Raw genomic sequence first — 17,382 nt, 5'->3', positions numbered from 1 at the left:
GAGATCACTCTAGCCAAGTAAGAGACGCCAAGTTGGAATCACAACGAGGACAAGAAATGGTCCACATCTCCTAGATCTGAACTGGACACTAGTAACAATTTCAGTCTCACTAGCCAATTTGACTGATAACTTATTCTTTGGTGTGACAAATTACAGTAGTTGCATCAATTATTTGTATTTCAATGCAAGAACATTCTAAAGAAAACGGACAAGAAAACTGTGGCCAACAGAAAGGCTAGTGACTCAGGAAAGCCCTAATACTCATGAACGACGTGACGTTTTCCATGCACATTTGTGGGGGAGAACAGCCCATGCAAGTCAATTGGTGATGTTGGGGTTTAATAAACGATAGATAGGGACCTGTAGACTAGCGTTGTTCACGCGCAACAAGCCGAAAACGTGTTGTGTTGCCGGCTGTTCAAATAATAAAGCCAAAAAGCTGTGGCTGAAGCATGAATGGGCGCAACACACATTTAGGAGCAAAGTACCCGGATGGTCGTTCATGCCAATATCGCCATTAGGAAATCATATATAGAAAAAATATAAGAAATCGCCATTTCACACTGAAGAAGGGTGTAAGCCCGAAACGTCTGTGATGTGAGGCGATTAAAAATGAAAAAAGAAATCTGATGAGTGCTTCTTTATTCACTTTCTTTTGAGATTTGCATCCTCTGCTGCCTATACCCACCCCTGGCGTGCTCCATGGTCTGCATCCTCTGCTGCATGTCCTCCATGCTCCGCTGCATGGCCTCCAGCTTCTCGTGCAGATGCAGCACCTCCTGCCGGTGCTCGCTCCGCTCCGTGTCCAGCTGCGAGCGCAGGGTGGTGCTCCGCGTGCCTGGCACTCGGACTGGCTGTCCGTGGCGCCTGTTCTGCAAGATGTCCAGTCGCCAATGCTGCATAGGCTGCAGAGAGTCCTGCTGGATGGCCTCTATGATGTCGTGAAGAGCCTGGACCTCCTAGGAGTAGAGAAGAGCAGAGTTACTTTATTGATCCCGGAGGAAGTTAAAGTTGTCTAGCGGCCTACATATAAAGTGTCTAGTCAGCTTACATTCAAAGTGGCCCTTCAATGATTCTGTTCAAAGGCAATTGCATGGATGACATTGAGGAGTTTTGACATTAAGAACAAAACAATTATTCTTATTCATTGTACTATTGTTATTATCATCATACTATACATATAACAAGACAGGTCTAAAATATTGGACACGCCTGTATGAATACAGGTATTAGAGAGATCAGGCATATTGCACCCAACTACCAACATACATGATCCAAAAAAAAAAAGTTGAACCAAAGACCACCCACCAGAACACATGTTTTCAATCTTTATAAAGGGACTGAGCACGCCACTGACTTGCAAAAACCCACCTATGGCCCTACCATGGCCTAGCAGTAGGGCATTTGTCTGCTATGTGGTCGAACCGGGTTTGATTCCCAGCCCGGGTCCTGTCACCATCTTCACTATACTGTCATAAGTATCAAAACCCAAATACCTGTTCGTGTTTAAGTTGCTCCTCTTTCAGCTGTGCCTGCAGTTTGGCAGCCTGCCTATGGAGGGAGCCATTCTCGTCCTTGAGGCTGGCGATGATGACCTGGGAGGTCTCGGCCGTAGAGGAAGAGGAGGTTCCGTAAGGGGCCACTCCCACCGCCTTCAATCTCAGCTTCTCGTGCAGTGCCCAAATCTACAATATAATACCGAACAATTCAATACAATACAATACCATACAATAGGAATTGATTTTGCATCAATTCACTGAACAAGACTCTGTAAAGGAAGGACAAGACATGCACGTTGCATCACAAGACTATTATTGCACATTAGAGCCATGAATGTGGAGCATAGAGCACCATCAGGCAAACAAAACAGAGTAGGGGTGGTACGGTTCACAAATGTCACGGTTCGGTCCATATCACGGTTTCAAGGTCACGGTTTTCGGTTTTGTACGGTTCTGTTTTTTTTTTTTTTTTTTTTTTTTAAATAAAATGTATTATATAAAAATTTGAATGAAAATGTAAGCTTATCATGGGTATGTTGAATTTGACTTCATTTAACCCAACTGAAAGAGGAAAGATATCAATGATTTTAACATGCTTCCATTTATTTCACAAAAAGGGAGAACTAAGTCCTAACTTTTAAGTTGACAAATATTCAAATATTACATGCTATAACACATTTGACGTGTAAAAATAAAACAGCTACACTCCTGTAGGTAATGGGACCATTAGGTCAGTGTAGTATGACTATTTTGGTTAATGACACACTGAGAACGAATTGGACTTTTATTTTGATACCGCTTTCTGCGAGTTTTGCGCTTATGAATCAGTTGCTTCCTATCATGAAACTGCCGGCCGTGAGAAGCATAGAAGTAAAATCAGAAGTCAAATTCAATTTTAAGTGAACAAGTGATAGGGTTATGTTATGTTAAAATGTGAAAGTTAAGGTAACAAATAATTTTAAAAGATCGTTTTTTTAGAAGTGTAGGCCTATGCACAAGAATGTTTCACAAAACTCCTGTGAAGCTGAGCCTTTTAAAACAGTCAAATTTTATTTTTGTTATAGTGTTAAACATCAATGTTAACTAGGCAACAGCACAAAGTCCCCTTCCGTCCATCAGAGTTTAACTAGCTACATATAATTAGGCCTACAGTTGATTGCAGTTAAGGACAGCACCGTGAATCTGATGGATATGTTCAATTATCTCGCATTTTGCCGTCCGGACTCCCCATTCAATGCCACGTGGATATAGCCTACACTGGGCTACTGTAACGTAAGTCATAGTCTACTTTGTTCTGCTAATCTGTCATTGTTTGTAAATTCATGTTCATTTAATTTAAAATGGTCAGCATAAAGGCTGGGAACAGTCACTTGCGCTGACGTGGAGAGAGAGGGGGGAGAGGGTGACGCGCTGACCGACCTGCACTTGCTTGTAGGCTACTGTAGCCTAGTCAGCTGGCGCATGCTGTTACATTATGTCTTTCAGTTGGCTGATAGAAATCAGTCTTTCCACACTCAATATCCTACGTAGTCTTTGTGTTTTATGCTTGTAAAAGTAGTAGGATTTTAATAGCGTCGTCCGCCGGTGGTCACTCTATTTTTTTTTTTTTTTGAAACCGTGGGCACCGTGCGGTTGCCCACTACCCCGTTCCGTGACATGCAAACCGTACGGTCTCGGTTTGCAACGCAAACCGTACCATGCCTAAAACAGAGTGTGACCCCACAGTAACCCACATGGAAAGTCACAGATACAGCCAGGCGTGGAATTTCGTCATTTTAGGGGCAAGGCCATTTGGCCTTTTGAGTTGTCAATTTTTAAGGGCACAAAGGCCAAAAGCCAGGGCACCAAGGCCATAAATTAAAACGAATCTTTTTCTAGCAGTCAAATTGAAATTGAAATGTTACCAGTATTCATCAGGCTGACTGTTGTTAATTCAGAGCAAATGAAGTGCAAAATACAAGACTGTGTGAAGGGTAGTGTAGGAGGAGGTTTTTTTTGGACGGGGGGTTTGGGGGTCCTCCCCCAAGAAAATGTGTTTCTTAGATGCAATTTCATGCATTTTAATGCATTTTAATCAGTTAGGCATCAGAGAGGGCATCAAGGCCACTGTGGCCTTATGGCAGATATTTTTTTTCAAGGGCACAAGGCCAAAGTGAGAGGGCAGTCATGGCCCTCATGAAATTCCTGTCATACAGCTATAGGCAAGATGGGGGAGACAGACCCATACATACAGTACATCACATGCAGTACATACAGACATGGGCAGTCATTGGTAAGCCATTAGGGCGTCAGACTTGTAGCCCAAAGGTTAAGAGTTCAACTCCCGACCCACCAGGTTGGTGGGGAGGAGTAATTAACTAGTGCTCTCCCCCATCGTCCTCAATGACTGAGGCACCCTTAGCATGGCACCATCCCGCCACACACACACACACACACACACACACACACACACACACACACTCCTACCTGCTGCTGGTGTTTGCAGCGTGCAGTCTCGAGCTGCGTGCGCAGGGTGCAGGTCTGGGCGTGGAGGGCGTCGTTGGCGTCCTTCAGGCTGCCCATGATGATCTGGGCCGTCTCCTCAGTTGTCGGGGTAACGCCCGCCGCCTTCAGCTTCCGGAGAGCCTCTGCCGTGGCCTGCTCCCAACTCGAGCGACCTTCATCGCGACCTTCATCTCGACCTTCACACAAGGACACAAGGATATAAGGATGTTTATTCATTATATACTGTACATATTGGAGCCTCCGCCGTGACCTGCTCCCAACTCAACCGACCTTCATCGCGACCTTCACACAAGGATATAAAGATGTTTATTCATGATATACTGTACATATTAGAGCATCCACCGTGGCCTGCTCCCAACTCGACCCACCTTCATACCGACCCTCACACAAGGATATAAGGATGATTTTTTGTTATATACTGTACAGACTAGAGACACTGCCCTGGCCTGCTCCCAGCCCGGACGCCCAGGAACAACATGACCTTCATCTCGACCTTCACACAAGGACACAAGGATATAAGGATGTTTTTTTGTTATATACTGTAGATATTGGAGCCTCCGCCGTGGCCTGCTCCCAACTCAGCTGCCCAGGAACAACATGACCTTCATCTCGACCTTTACACGAGGACATAAGGATGTTCATTCGTTAGGCAGGGTTATAGTTTCCTTTTTAGAACATTAGCACAGGTTTAAGTAGAGTGCACACACACACACACACACAGACAACACACCTTCATCACGATGACTTTCACCTCGACGACCTTCATCTTCACTTTCACAAGTCAACGTCCCCTGTCGTGTCTGCTCGGTAGGCCTATTGATGGAGTGCACTTCCTCTGTAAACGGAACGGTTTCACCCTTAAAAAAAAAGGAGGAGGTGACAAAAATGATCAATTACATGTCATTGTTGACCAAAAACAAAGACAAACATATCTTGCAAAATGTAATGGTAGGCCTACATGACTGTTTGATTTGATTTGACAGATGTTTCTACACTTGCACACTGATGAGGTTCAGACCAAAGATGTTGTATCCCCTTCATCATCCCTAACTGTTAAATCAAGTCTCTCTGATGAAGATGGGCGGTTACACCATTGAAACATGTGAGGTAAAGGATACAACTTTTACAAGTCTTACCACCAGGTGCACAGTGTAATATTTTAGTAGTTTATTTCCAGAATTCATGCTGCCCATTCACCGACGTTACCTTATTTTCAAAAATACTTACCACCTACATCAAATTCTAAGTGTTCATTATGACTAGGAATATTGCACTTATACATGGATCTTCCCCATGTCCACCATTCTGCATTTCCAGAAATAGACATTTTAGGCGCAAAATTACTGCACTTGGTTTTCCAATGGTATCATTTAGTAAATATTGATGAAGAGATTGCATTTGGCAATAGGGAGCACAGTTTCAATGAGTTGAGACACTTACCCTGACCACTATCCAAGAGGTGCACTGTGTAGAATGTGGCCAGAATGGGTACTGCAACTATGCTGTTCATTGAAACTGCGTTGCCTATTACCAAATTTGATCTTTTCATGAATCTTTGCCAAGTAATAAACTAATATTTACTAGTATGACCAAAGTACAGTCATTTTTGCAGCTTAACTTATTGAGTGCCATCCATTTTCAAATTCAGACCGGGGGGGTTGCCTGTTTTTTTCCAACATTTGAGTGATTTTTCAAGAGCCATAAAAAAATGGAGTTCTTTGTCCATGTGAACAACAAACATACCAGATCAACGTGTTAGGCCCCACCCCCCATAATAAAATGCAATTGACTTGATATCAAGTCTTTGGCACTGTGCCATACATTCTGAAAAGACTCGTTTTCAAGTCCATGGCACTCAAAGAGCTACGAATGTCTATTTCTGAAAATTCAAAGTGGCGGATCATGATAAACAGCTAAAAATCCTACACAGAGCACCTTTAACCCATTGATGCCTAAGGCACCTGCAAGAAAGGGTGCTGAATGCCTGAGTACTTTTTAAGAAAAGCTGCCCTCAGCCTATAAAAACCTAAATATCTCAGCTTCTGAAGCACATAAAAATATGCACCAAGTTGCATTTAAACGCTAAGACCCTCATCTTTCAAAGTTGTCTCAAATCTCATGAGCCTGAATGTTGCGTCCAGGCGCCAGGGCCAATGTTGCGCAACGCAACATCAGGCATCAATGGGTTAAGGCTTCAGATTTGGACCAATGGGGGAGTGCAAAGTGTAAGTACCTCAGAGTCAATGTGCATGATGGGACAGGTCCAGTCTGGCCCTGCCTCGTCCACCTCGTACGCTGGTTCACCTTTGAGGACAGAGACAGAATAACCAGCAGCAGCTCAGAATCCAAAAGGGCTGTGTTTTATTATTAAATAATCATATCATGGTATCAAAATGGACAACTTCTTCCAATCAATCTTTCAATATTGACATATTTAACTATGCGCACCTTATATTGTAATGTCCGTAACAGGGTGGAACATTTTCAGCAACAACATTTAATAAAATGACCTTTAATTACTACTATATACACCCTTGAGTTTGACAATTATGCATTTCTTATAGTTAAACATGTCAATATTGAAAAACAATATGAAAAAATATATTCCACTAGTATTTTTTCCCCCAACTTTACAAGCCTGAAATGTTGCCGCAAAAAGAGAATCACCCACAAAGAGCCAGCAACATAATATTGGGCCAATGGCATGTTAGTAGTAGCACACGTTGGGTGGTGCAACCACAGTTGTATGGATTAAATGTTTTTGTTTTTAGTGGATTATCTAAGTCGCATAGTAATCGCAGTAAATTAATTACCAAGAACTAACTAAGTTATGGACATTAACTGTAGTTGCCTGAGCCAAAACCCCACCATTGACCCATACACTGCCATAATGATTGGCTGGTTATCACCAGACCGAATCACAAGTGAGATATGGTCTGGATACCTGCCTGGTGTAAATCCCGTAAGGGGGGTGGTGGTTTGGCGACAGCTGTTTATTGGGCAATACAAATGTGTATCATTTGGCATAGATAGCCATAGACCATGATCTGATACCCTTGCTGAGGGTAGACTCCATGCTGTCCTTCAGATCGGAATGATTGTGCAAAGCAGCATGGGATTTCCCAGGCTACTGTAATGATGCCAAGATGGTAAAGTGCTAGCTACCTCTTTGTACACAGCAATGTGCCTGGGTGTGATACAGTCTTGAGAAATGTTATATAAGCTCATGTGCAGATTGGACTGCTCTCATAACAGCATTATTCAAACCCTAGTGAGTCCTCAGCAAAGAGCTCTGTGAGGTTCTCCTCCAAGCTTAGACGACACTGGAGAGACTGCCTATATGTCTGATGGGTGTGTACCCCCTTCAGGGTGTGTACCCTATCTTTTATTTTTATTTGATCTCCTATTTCTTAACTTCTCTTGCTTTGTATTTTTTTTGCTGTTGTTTACCTGATATATGGACCATGCGTGTTTGTGTCTGATGCAAATAAAGAATTGAATGGATTGAGTTGATGCTTTGAACACACCTATAGCATCCAGGTCTTCTGGGTTCTCCACCGGTTCACCATACAGGTTTTCATGTGGTGATGTGTGCCACTGCTGCTGCTGCTTCGTTTTTGCTGTGGGTTTTTGCTTAGGCCTTCCTTCGTCAGGCACCTGATCGTCGCTGTGGCCCAACAGCAAAGATGGCTTCCAATCAGGGTGATGCTCCAGCATCTCATACGATGGCTCACCTGAAGTGCAAAGCATTGTATTGCATTAAGTTAGTTTTTCTAGACTACAGTGACGCCTTTATCCAAAGTGACATAGGCCTACAGTTACCTTGTAGTGAGTATTTGTACAACCCCGTAACAATGCATGCATGAATGAATGAATGAATTATATGGAACCTTCCACGGTATGTTCTTGGCAAATTGTCAAATTGTCATGGCACAGTAATGGGTATTTTGACATAGTAGGCTAAGTCAGATAGTCACAACAGAAGACTTCCAAAACAATACATATTCCGGAAATGAACTAGTAGGCCTCCATTGCACCTAAAGCTGCATTAAACATGTCCATCACAAGACTTCTAAAAGTAATACAGTCCAAGCATGTAGCACTAAGCAACATAACATGGCCATGCACTAAGAAACATAACATGTGTACTAACAACAACAACTGACATCTAACACCAGGGTTTGAGAGATTACCGTGGACAAAATGCAGAGAACAGATTCTCGTAGTGCCAGGAATTTTGTCAAAAGAGAAATCCTTTCTTCTAACAGCAGCCAACCAGGCCAGCTGACGTCTCTTGGACACATCGGATGCCTGCTCGCCATGGTGCCTTTTCCAACGAGGAAAGCGGAAAAAACGGATGCCAGTTCTGTTCCCACTTTTGTCGAACCGTCTGCTGTTGCAGTTCTCCACACAACAGCTTTGAGACATCGCACAATCTCACCCAGACGTGTTTTTAACAGAGAAACTTTGGCGACCTGCACCATCCAGTGTCAACTGCTGACTCCCAAAATGGCCACGGGGGCGGGGTGAAAAGCCATTACAACGAATGTTTTAACAATCTGTCGTGAAACCACAATCTCCTTTCTTCTGTTCCTGAGAATATGCTTGTTCCCAAATAGTACGGTTAGCACTACCAACAGAGCAACTTCTCGCCTCCTCGTTTTGCCCTCAATTCCTTCACAGCTCATAAAACGGTGCTGCTTTTGTCATGGGTGTCGGTGCCAACGGGTTCTGCCTGCCCGATCCGTTCCCTTTGCACACTGCACATGCGCAGTATGACGTATACGGAAGAGAAATTGCATGATTTGTTCCGTTATTTTTTTACTTTCTCGTTTTAAGTGTTTATTTTGCAAGAGGAAGTTTGCGTTTTAAACTGTCTGTTTTATAACAATGTATAACCGTTACAGAAACGCTAATAAGGTCACCAACTGGCCAGCTAACCAACTGACTATTCAGAGCACAATATTCTATGATTCCCTGATTGTCGCTCCCAACGCAGGACGCTCCCTGGTCGGCGCGCTCCCACTAGCCAGACTATCGATCCCACCGCCATATAACGGAGCTAGTTATCTTTTTGATGTTAGTTTTTTGTTCCACTGACTTCTATAGTATACAAGTCAGTGTTCCTAACCCTAACCCTAACCCTAAATTGCTTGTATGTGGCAGTGTATGATAATACGTGAAATATAATCGGGTGGGACTACACGTCCGGGAGTGATAGAAACACCTGGGACTACACGTCCGGGAGCGATCTCAGTTGGGAGTGTCCATCTACCTCCCATATTGATTCATATTAGCCTGATCACAACACAAATAGGCTACTGTAGCCAAGTTTACACGTAAGCTTACCTGCGCTGTCCGAAGAGAGTTCCCTGCTCCGCTTTTCTCTCTCCGTGAGGGATGGGGTCCGATAACTCCGCAGGCTCGACTCACATCTGTGTCCAGTCACGGGCATGATTTCTCTAGCCTCCAAACCAGCCTGGGAGAGGAGGTGGACAGCTGTGCTGCGAAGGCTGTGGTTAGTGTATCTCTGAGAAAGCCCTGCTGCCTGACTTATTTGTGGCAAAAGTTGCCCGAGGTAATTACTACCCATTGGCTCTCTAGAGTACCATATTGGTTGTTGATTGAGGATATGCTGGTCCTTTTTTAAGGGATGTAGATAAAACGCCGTGGCATTGGGGGGGCAGAGAGACAGATATTTCTTGAAGCTCTTGACGGGACAGGCGGGATTGTCTGGTTCCGCAAACATGAAGCCACTGTAATTTGATTTTGAGGGGTCTTTTGCGTCCTTGTGGTTTTTTGTATCGGCGTTGTATGCCAGTGACACGTACTCGTTTCCATTTTCATCGTTTTGTATGACAAACGAATCTTTGGTTAAACCTCGGTTGCCCTCCCTTCCTCTCCTGGCGAGATGGAGCTGAACGTCGAACCATACTTTGCGGACAAGGCCATATGCAGTATTAGGTGAGAGTATCTCCGTTGTTCTGAGGAGCTGCAGGTCTGGGGGAGATATTGCAGGATGATGTTGGCTGATGTCTTTGCCTTCCTTCCTCATCTTTTTGATTATGGACTTAAATACGTCATTGCTGCTCTTAAACTTTTCGTTTGTTAGGATGTTGAACTCTTGGAAATTGCGAGCTATGCCCGCTCTCAGTGACAGGTAACTAGCGATGGAATAAGGCTGACCCTTTGTCGTCTGAACGGAAGGATAAAACGAACGAAGCAGTCCATTTAACTGTTCAGCTCCATATTCTGTAGTGCTAGGCCTACCCGTCTCCTTCAGCCAGTCGTTGAACACTGATGTCGCCCACGTAGTGCTTCTTTTGGTATTTAACTCGTGTCGTTCCTCCTCAATTTTTTGTATTTCGGCTTCATTCAACATCTTGTGCCTTTTGTCGCAGGTGTCCTCCTCCTCCATTTCTCTTTTCAGCTCATTCAAATCCATTGCAGGCTAGAGATAGCAACTACGCACCGACTAGTGTGAAAAGCAGCTGGCGTCGCTAAGACAACAGGTAGCCTAGACAACTAGTGTTGTCTATCACAGCAGCTGATTAGAGTGACAAAAGACCGGACCAGAGATACTGTTGCTACTCGTTTGATGTAAAACAACGATATAAAGTAAAGATATAATATAAATATATAACATATATCTTTGAGTTAATGTTCTGCCGGCTGCAAAATAAACATTTAAAACGTGAAAGTCATAAGGGAACGGATCAGGCAGGCGGAATCATACTTCTTCTTCTTCTTCTTCGGTAAGGGTTATTGGCGGTTTACAAACAAAGTGTATTACCGCCACCTACTGGGCTGAGGTGTGATCCTTTTGGGATTTAACTACATACTCGCTGATTATATCACAAGGGGAAAAACAAAACAAAAAAGGGGTAATAACAAAATAAATAAATAAATATCATCATAGCTTAAATAAATAATCAAAAGTGCAATGTGGTGTTCAAATCCTTTCTGCAAGTCCTGTCTCACTCAGGAACCTAACTATTGCTGACACTTGGGGTGCACTCAACAAGCTCTGTAGTGTTAGAGGTGTCTTAACAGTCCTTCTCAACTTTTCTCTCTCTTCATTATATTGTGAGCAGTGCAGAAGTGGCGGAATCATAGATGTGTATAGAAGACTTTTATACACATCTATGGGCGGAATGGGCTTGGGCAGTGTTGTCAGTTCTTCCCATCAACCACCGCGGGTAGGTTTCTCGCCAATCGGAAATTAGTTCTTCTGTCACATGACCAAACACGGAAACGAGGCGTCAGAGACACAGCCGATTGTTTTCCCAATAACTGATTTGTTAAATTGCACAGGTAATATACGACTATTTTGTGTTCTAATTGTATCTAGATTGAGCTCATTATGTGTTTTAATGTATAAGGAAGTGTAAACAGTCAATGCTTTCCAGAAATGGCACACATAGCCCTTAGTGACTGGCTATCTCAAACTTAGCACCATTGCCTGTTTTCTTTTGTAAGGAGACGTTCATAACGATTCTGCCATATTGATTCGATTGGCAACATGCTTACCTTATCAATACACAAACCTTGATTGTCGGATAACAGACGAGAGATTTGATCTCGCATGTCTGGAAAAACTAATTGTAGGGCAGGCGCTCTTCCATAAAGATGACTGTTGGATTTGATCACTGCATCTAATATGACTCAGGTATTTCCTCTCATTTACAGTTTCCAAAGGGGCTATGGCAACAACGGACTGGCACCTGTCGTTGAAAGTGGTGGACCAGCCCAAGCTTCTCTTTCAGTTCCCCGAAGCAGAACCAGGAGACGTTCCTCCCGGTGGCTACAGAATCGCCACTTTGAAGCAACTGGTCGCGGCCCAACTGTCCGAAACCATACCAGACCCAGAACTAATAGGTACGTGAATATCTGGCAATTGTTGACGTTTGTTGATGGCCTTTTCACTTGCCACTTTCCCCTTTCTCTTTCATTTTCTACCAGTTCAGTCATTGTACTTTTATTTCCTTTACATTGCTGTTTGTAGGCCTACATCATGTTTCAAGACTCAGTACTCCAGCTTTCGTTTTTGGGATCAATGTGTTTTATTCTACCCCTGTTATAAATGAGCTGTTCGGCTAATGTATTACTAAAGGCCCCTTAGGCCTACACTGTCATAGTTAAGTTTTTTTCAGTGTCCCAGTGGCAGAAAGTTGCCCGTTAAGGGGGTACATTTTGCCATTCATAACCTAAACAGGCACCTAATGTGACGGAGGTGTTGCACAATCCTTCCCCCTCGGGGGCAAGAACCTGTCACCTTGTCAACTACATCGGTTCGGAAATGGGAGGCACAGTACGATACCGCTGGACTAAAGGACCAGTCCTCCAGCCCAACGGCATCAACACTGTATGAGGCTTTCGGGAGGGAGGTTTACCAACGTTCCACGCCAACTCTGCTAGTTAGCCTCCGTTACACTGAGACAGCATGTCAAACAGCCATATCATCTTACCATTACCTAGGCTACTGCCTTTATAGCCAACTGTTCTCGTTACAACGAAGCTGAAAAATAAACAACGGGACTAAAAAGCTTTTAAAGACAGACATTATAGTATTGCATCAATAGTATAATATCATGTTCCGTGTCTTTGCTATCCAGAATTTGTGCACTGCGGCCGCAAGCTGAAGGATGAGCAGACTCTGGACTCCTACGGCATCCTTTCCGGCTCCACGCTACACATACTCAGGAAATCCTGGGCGGAGCCTGCTGCCAATTCAGGTGAGGGATGGGACGGCCTGAAATAAATGACTTAGACTTTTTATTTATTTATTTATTTTCCTCCTACAGTGATTAATCAACTGGGGCAGCTGTGCCCCGATAGTTTACGGTGTGGGTTATGAAACTGAATTGATCCATTGATGCTCTGTTTCGTTGCTCTACCTTTCCTTCATTCCTTCTACCCTTCCTTCCTCCCCTCTTTCTTTCCTTCTTCCTCTTCAGAGCCGGTGAATAAGGCCTCTTCTGCCAGAGAGTTCCGCTTGCTACACGCAGCTCTGCACTCCAATGCAGTCTACAGAGACAGGGTAAGCCATGCACTCCAAAGTAACCTAAAGAGAGAGGGTAGTAATACACTACTGCATTCTTCAGAGACAGGGTAAGTCATGCACTCCAATGTAACCTAAAGAAAGAGGGTAAGACACTATTGCAGTCTACAGAGACGGGGTAAGTCATGCACTCCAAAGTAACCTGCTCTAGGTTCTAACCAGTCCCTCCAGGAAATCGCGATGTTGCGATCGCGTCGTTTTTCGCAACTTCAATGAATTCCCGCGAATTCTGCGCGAGAGCGCAACTTTAATCAATCCAGTGTTTCCCACAGAAATTTTGGAAACTATGGGGGCAGCCGGGATTTTTTTTTTCCGGGGGGGTGGGGGTGGGGGGGGGGGGTCGTCTTTTCACGCGGGCCTTGGGCGGGGGGGGGGGGTGGGGGGCTGTATTCACGATTGTAAATGCAAAATGGCAAAACAATGAGTACAGTATGACATTGGCGCATGGAGAAACTATAGGCCTAGGCCTACATTTCAGCCATTTATATTTTGAGAAATAAGGCTACATAACCTCTGCCGTGTCAATGAAGGCCTGTCACCTAACTCATTACAACTGTAAAACAAAGCCTGGGGAGTGTTAGTAAACTCATCCCTACTGTCCCTTCTCTGAAGTTTTTTTTTTTATTATTGCTCCCAAACCCAAGTTAACTACAACAACTTGACTAGGCTTTTGATCCCTCTGTCTTTCAAGCACTTGTGGTTTTCTCTATGGGATGTATTTACTCCAGGAGAAAAATGCGAAGGAAATCGTAATTCAAATCTTTTTTAACAAACACGGAAATCGTAAAAAAAAAAAATGTTTTTTTTTTTTTTTTTTTTACATTTTCGAAACTATGGCGGCCAAATTTTAACTATGGCGGGCCGCCATAGTTTCCTCAATGTATGGGAAACACTGCAATCACCGCGATTTCCCGCAACTTTGAACACTTTGAACCAATCCATGTTGCGCTGACTTCACTGACGTCGACAAACTTCCTTTCAAAAAGGATAATACAATAAAAAAGTAACCTAGCAATCAGTCCCAGCACTTTACTATGCATGTACAAAGTTGTCGGTGAGGGGGAAAAAACTAATAAATACGAATGTAGGAAACGCCATGTTCTCATTGCGCGTCTGCTCGCATGGTCACAGGAGGGAAAATGTATGACTAGTCTGGCATAACCAATAGGCCTACATTTTTAAAATATGCTAGGCCTACATAAATATATAATTAACACTTCATGACAGTCATCTACATTACGCCAAGTATAGGGCTCCTACAACAAGATGTGTTTTCTTTTTTCTAAAGCGGTCCACCTGCTGGACCACTTTGGTGTTTGACTTGTGCGCATACAGAAGGCAACATTTTCCCTCCGAATTGAGATGCGCAAATGCCTTGTCCACAACAAAGGAGTAATTTCCATTCTTCATTGTGAATGCTGCGTGCGTGCCTGGCCGATATAGTAATCTCTTTCGCGCAAATTGGGCTATGGCTGGATACGAGCACTTGGTGACCGTGGTGACCGTGTCGTCAAATCACGTTCGTTTAACCTGGCGCGGTCAAACGGGCAAGGAACACTGAATATGAATAAAACCAGAGCAGTCACGTTGGAAAGCTGTAGGACTAAGTTGGAAAACTACTTTCGGTCTCTTCTTCTCCTTCTCTCTTCCTTGCGCGATTGACGGTATTGATTGACAGCTGAGACCTCCGTTCTGCAGGCGACGTGGTGTTTTATAACAATCTCCTCGTCTTTTATATTCACAAGAGCACCAAAATCAATACAAATTCTGAGCATTATTCAGCAAGCACCCTTCACAACAGGAAATCTGTGAACTCCATCCTCGTTACATTGAATGATGATCATCAGCCGTTAATTTAAAGCCGGCTGACGGCGCGGGAGAACAAAAAAAAAAACCTAGGCCTATGCCTTCTTTCGAAAGCGACCCCTCCCTCTGCTTTTATTTGTGTTGCTTTTGACAAGCTTGAAAATTAAACGCCGACACAGGCAGGCTATGTGTAGCAGACGACTCACATTAACCAGGATTTCAGTCACAAGAGTTCCTGTCGCGCACCCTCTTCAACTGGGTGGACATGCCCAATTCCGCCCGCCTACTTATAGTTAATTATGTATCCACTTTTTTAAGTCAGGAATGGATATCGAATTGATACAAAGTTTGTATGCTTACAATTTGAAACGGTGATGACATTTAAAACAGAGTCAAACGGCCATAAACAGCATTGTAATGAAGGGTGTCGTAATGGCAGCATGAAAGAGATGGAACTTTTCACGACGACATTCTGGCTAAAAACTCGCCCTGGCAGCTTCAATGCTTTGCCTAAGAACTAAAATTATAATATAAAAATGGAAATAATATGAAAACACCAGAGGACTGGAATGTGGCAGTGTCCTTTACTTTCAAGCGTGGGGAAACACATTAAAAATCGCAACAAAAATCGCACCTTTCACTTCATGCCGCAACAAAATCGCAACAACACAGTAAGAAGCTCCGCAACTTTTATCGCGATTTTCTGGAAATCCTTGTGCACCATCTGGCAATTCCGACCGCAATTTTTTGAGAAAATGCCCGCGATTTCCTGGTGGGACTGTCTAACCTGTCTTTCCACCGCCTCTGCTGTCGTGTCTTTCCAGCTCTTCAAGGTTCTGGCCAGCAAGGAGTCTCTGGACCAAATCATCATGTCCACGCCTGGCCTGAGCTCAGATGCAGTCGCTATGGGTAAGTCACACACAAAAAAAGAAAACACACACACACAGATAACCTCTGGTCTTACACAAAAAAAGTTCCTAGTCCCTGGGTAAAGTGTATTTATTCAAAATATGCTGTTTCAATAATGTGGTCCAGTCATGTGGTTCATCATGACTCCACAGCACACATTATTGCACTGTTGTGTCTTTTCATCCTTTTCTGAGCTATACCAATCGCACGCACGCAGCAACCAGAAACACCATGAGAGGAACATACAACTACTTCTGTGCAGAACACACACATTATTGCTCTATTGTGTATTTCCATCCTTTTCTGGCCTGAACCAAATCCTAGCTCATATGATTTTTCAGGGTGTATGCAGGGTTTTAAAAAGAATTAAAAGGTGATAAATTAAAAAGCCAAAATTTAATGGCCGTAAAAGTAGTAAATTTGCTCAAAAGGTATTGTTTTTTTAAGTTGCACCATTTTGATCAAAAAAATCGTTGTTTATTCACCGTTTATCACAGTTTTTTCATACACCAGTGATTCGCGCAACAGTAGCCACTTGACCTAGTTCATAGCAGAGTCTATAGAAAGCAGACAGTTGAACAGCACTCTGGAATTGCACTGCTCCCTTTCGGGCGTCTTTGTAAATAAAAAAACACAAAGTGTAAGGTAACGTTAAGCAGGTAGAAATTACAAAACATGTGTTATTAATACTGGCATCGGAATGTCGTGATGGTTGTAAAAAAAAAAAATAAAGGAGAAAGGGTATTAAATGGTAGTAAATTTGACTTCAAGATTGGTGTATATACCCTGTTTTTGGTTGTTTCTCCAGGTGTGCTTCAGGATCGGGATCTCTTCATGCAGTTTGTGGACCCTGCCATGCTAGACAGGTAAGGTACACATACAGGATGCAGTAACTCTCTTGCACCATTCTCTCTCTCTCTCTCTCTCTCTCTCTCTCTCTCTCTCTCTCTCTGTCTCTCTCTCTCTCTGTCTCTCTCTCTCTCTCTCTCTCTATCTCTCTCTCTCTGTGTCTCTCTCTCTCTCTGTCTCTCTGTCTCTCTCTCTCTCTCTCTCTCTCTCTCTCTCTCTCTCTCTCTCTCTCTCTGTCTCTCTCCCTCTCCCTCTCTCTCTGCTCTTGTGTAGTTACAGTAGTTACCATATAAACCTGGTATTACACATTTTTTAGAAACTGTTCTTTTGTTGTTGTTGTTGTTTTCTTCTCCTTCTTTTGTTGTTTTTTTGTTCTTTCTTGTGAAAGTGGTAGTCCAATTAGTAGTTGATTACTACTTAGCCAGGTTCTTGGCATACCCAACCTGATATTAAACATTTGTTTATTATGTTTCTCACCCCTCTATCTTTCTCTTCTGCCCCCAGGTTGTCCCAGTCTCACCCTGCGCTGGTCCATGCGGTGACTCTGGTTCTGGACTTCGTATCGGGCAACATGGCGGCTCAGGCTGGCACCAGCGCCGGCACCAGCACGGCCCGCAACGCCACCGGCAGCTCCTATAGCGACATGCCAGGTGAGCGCGCACACACACACACACACACACCAGTACTGCCCGCAACGCCACCGGCAGCTCATACAGCGACATGCCAGGTGGGCACAGACGTGGACACACACAC

General features: G+C 43.7%; 2 protein-coding genes across 4 annotated transcripts in view; one reads left to right on the top strand and one right to left on the bottom strand.

Moving 5' to 3' along the window:
* Nucleotides 1-625: 625 nt before the first annotated feature.
* Nucleotides 626-10,754, bottom strand: LOC134440477 (uncharacterized). 3 transcript variants are annotated; one of them, XM_063190574.1, is made up of 7 exons: nt 8,198-10,754; nt 7,532-7,738; nt 6,238-6,308; nt 4,735-4,861; nt 3,966-4,180; nt 1,497-1,685; nt 626-959 (listed from the first exon to the last, which is right to left on the bottom strand). In XM_063190574.1, exons 1-7 carry the CDS (start codon nt 8,430-8,432, stop codon nt 642-644), a joined length of 1,362 nt encoding a protein of 453 aa, XP_063046644.1. In that variant the 5' UTR covers nt 8,433-10,754; the 3' UTR covers nt 626-641. The 3 variants fall into 3 exon arrangements, with proteins under 3 accessions (XP_063046644.1, XP_063046642.1, XP_063046643.1); XM_063190572.1 differs by having other exon boundaries at nt 9,354-10,754; XM_063190573.1 differs by having other exon boundaries at nt 3,966-4,168; nt 9,354-10,754.
* Nucleotides 10,755-11,212: 458 nt separating this feature from the next.
* The window catches only part of LOC134440479 (ubiquitin-like protein 7), an 11,194-nt gene continuing 5,024 nt past the window's right edge, over nt 11,213-17,382 (top strand). Inside the window, exons 1-7 of the mRNA XM_063190575.1 lie at nt 11,213-11,318; nt 11,694-11,882; nt 12,620-12,739; nt 12,962-13,044; nt 15,696-15,780; nt 16,589-16,646; nt 17,134-17,279. Of these exons, the coding sequence (XP_063046645.1) occupies nt 11,243-11,318; nt 11,694-11,882; nt 12,620-12,739; nt 12,962-13,044; nt 15,696-15,780; nt 16,589-16,646; nt 17,134-17,279 (757 nt within the window). The 5' untranslated portion in view covers nt 11,213-11,242. The remainder of the gene's footprint in view (nt 11,319-11,693; nt 11,883-12,619; nt 12,740-12,961; nt 13,045-15,695; nt 15,781-16,588; nt 16,647-17,133; nt 17,280-17,382) is intronic.

The sequence above is a fragment of the Engraulis encrasicolus genome, chromosome 23 (genome assembly GCF_034702125.1).
Source record: "Engraulis encrasicolus isolate BLACKSEA-1 chromosome 23, IST_EnEncr_1.0, whole genome shotgun sequence".
Taxonomy (NCBI): domain Eukaryota; kingdom Metazoa; phylum Chordata; class Actinopteri; order Clupeiformes; family Engraulidae; genus Engraulis; species Engraulis encrasicolus.
The sequence above is the reverse complement of the archived record's forward strand: the minus strand, read 5'-3'. Positions and strand labels throughout refer to the sequence as shown.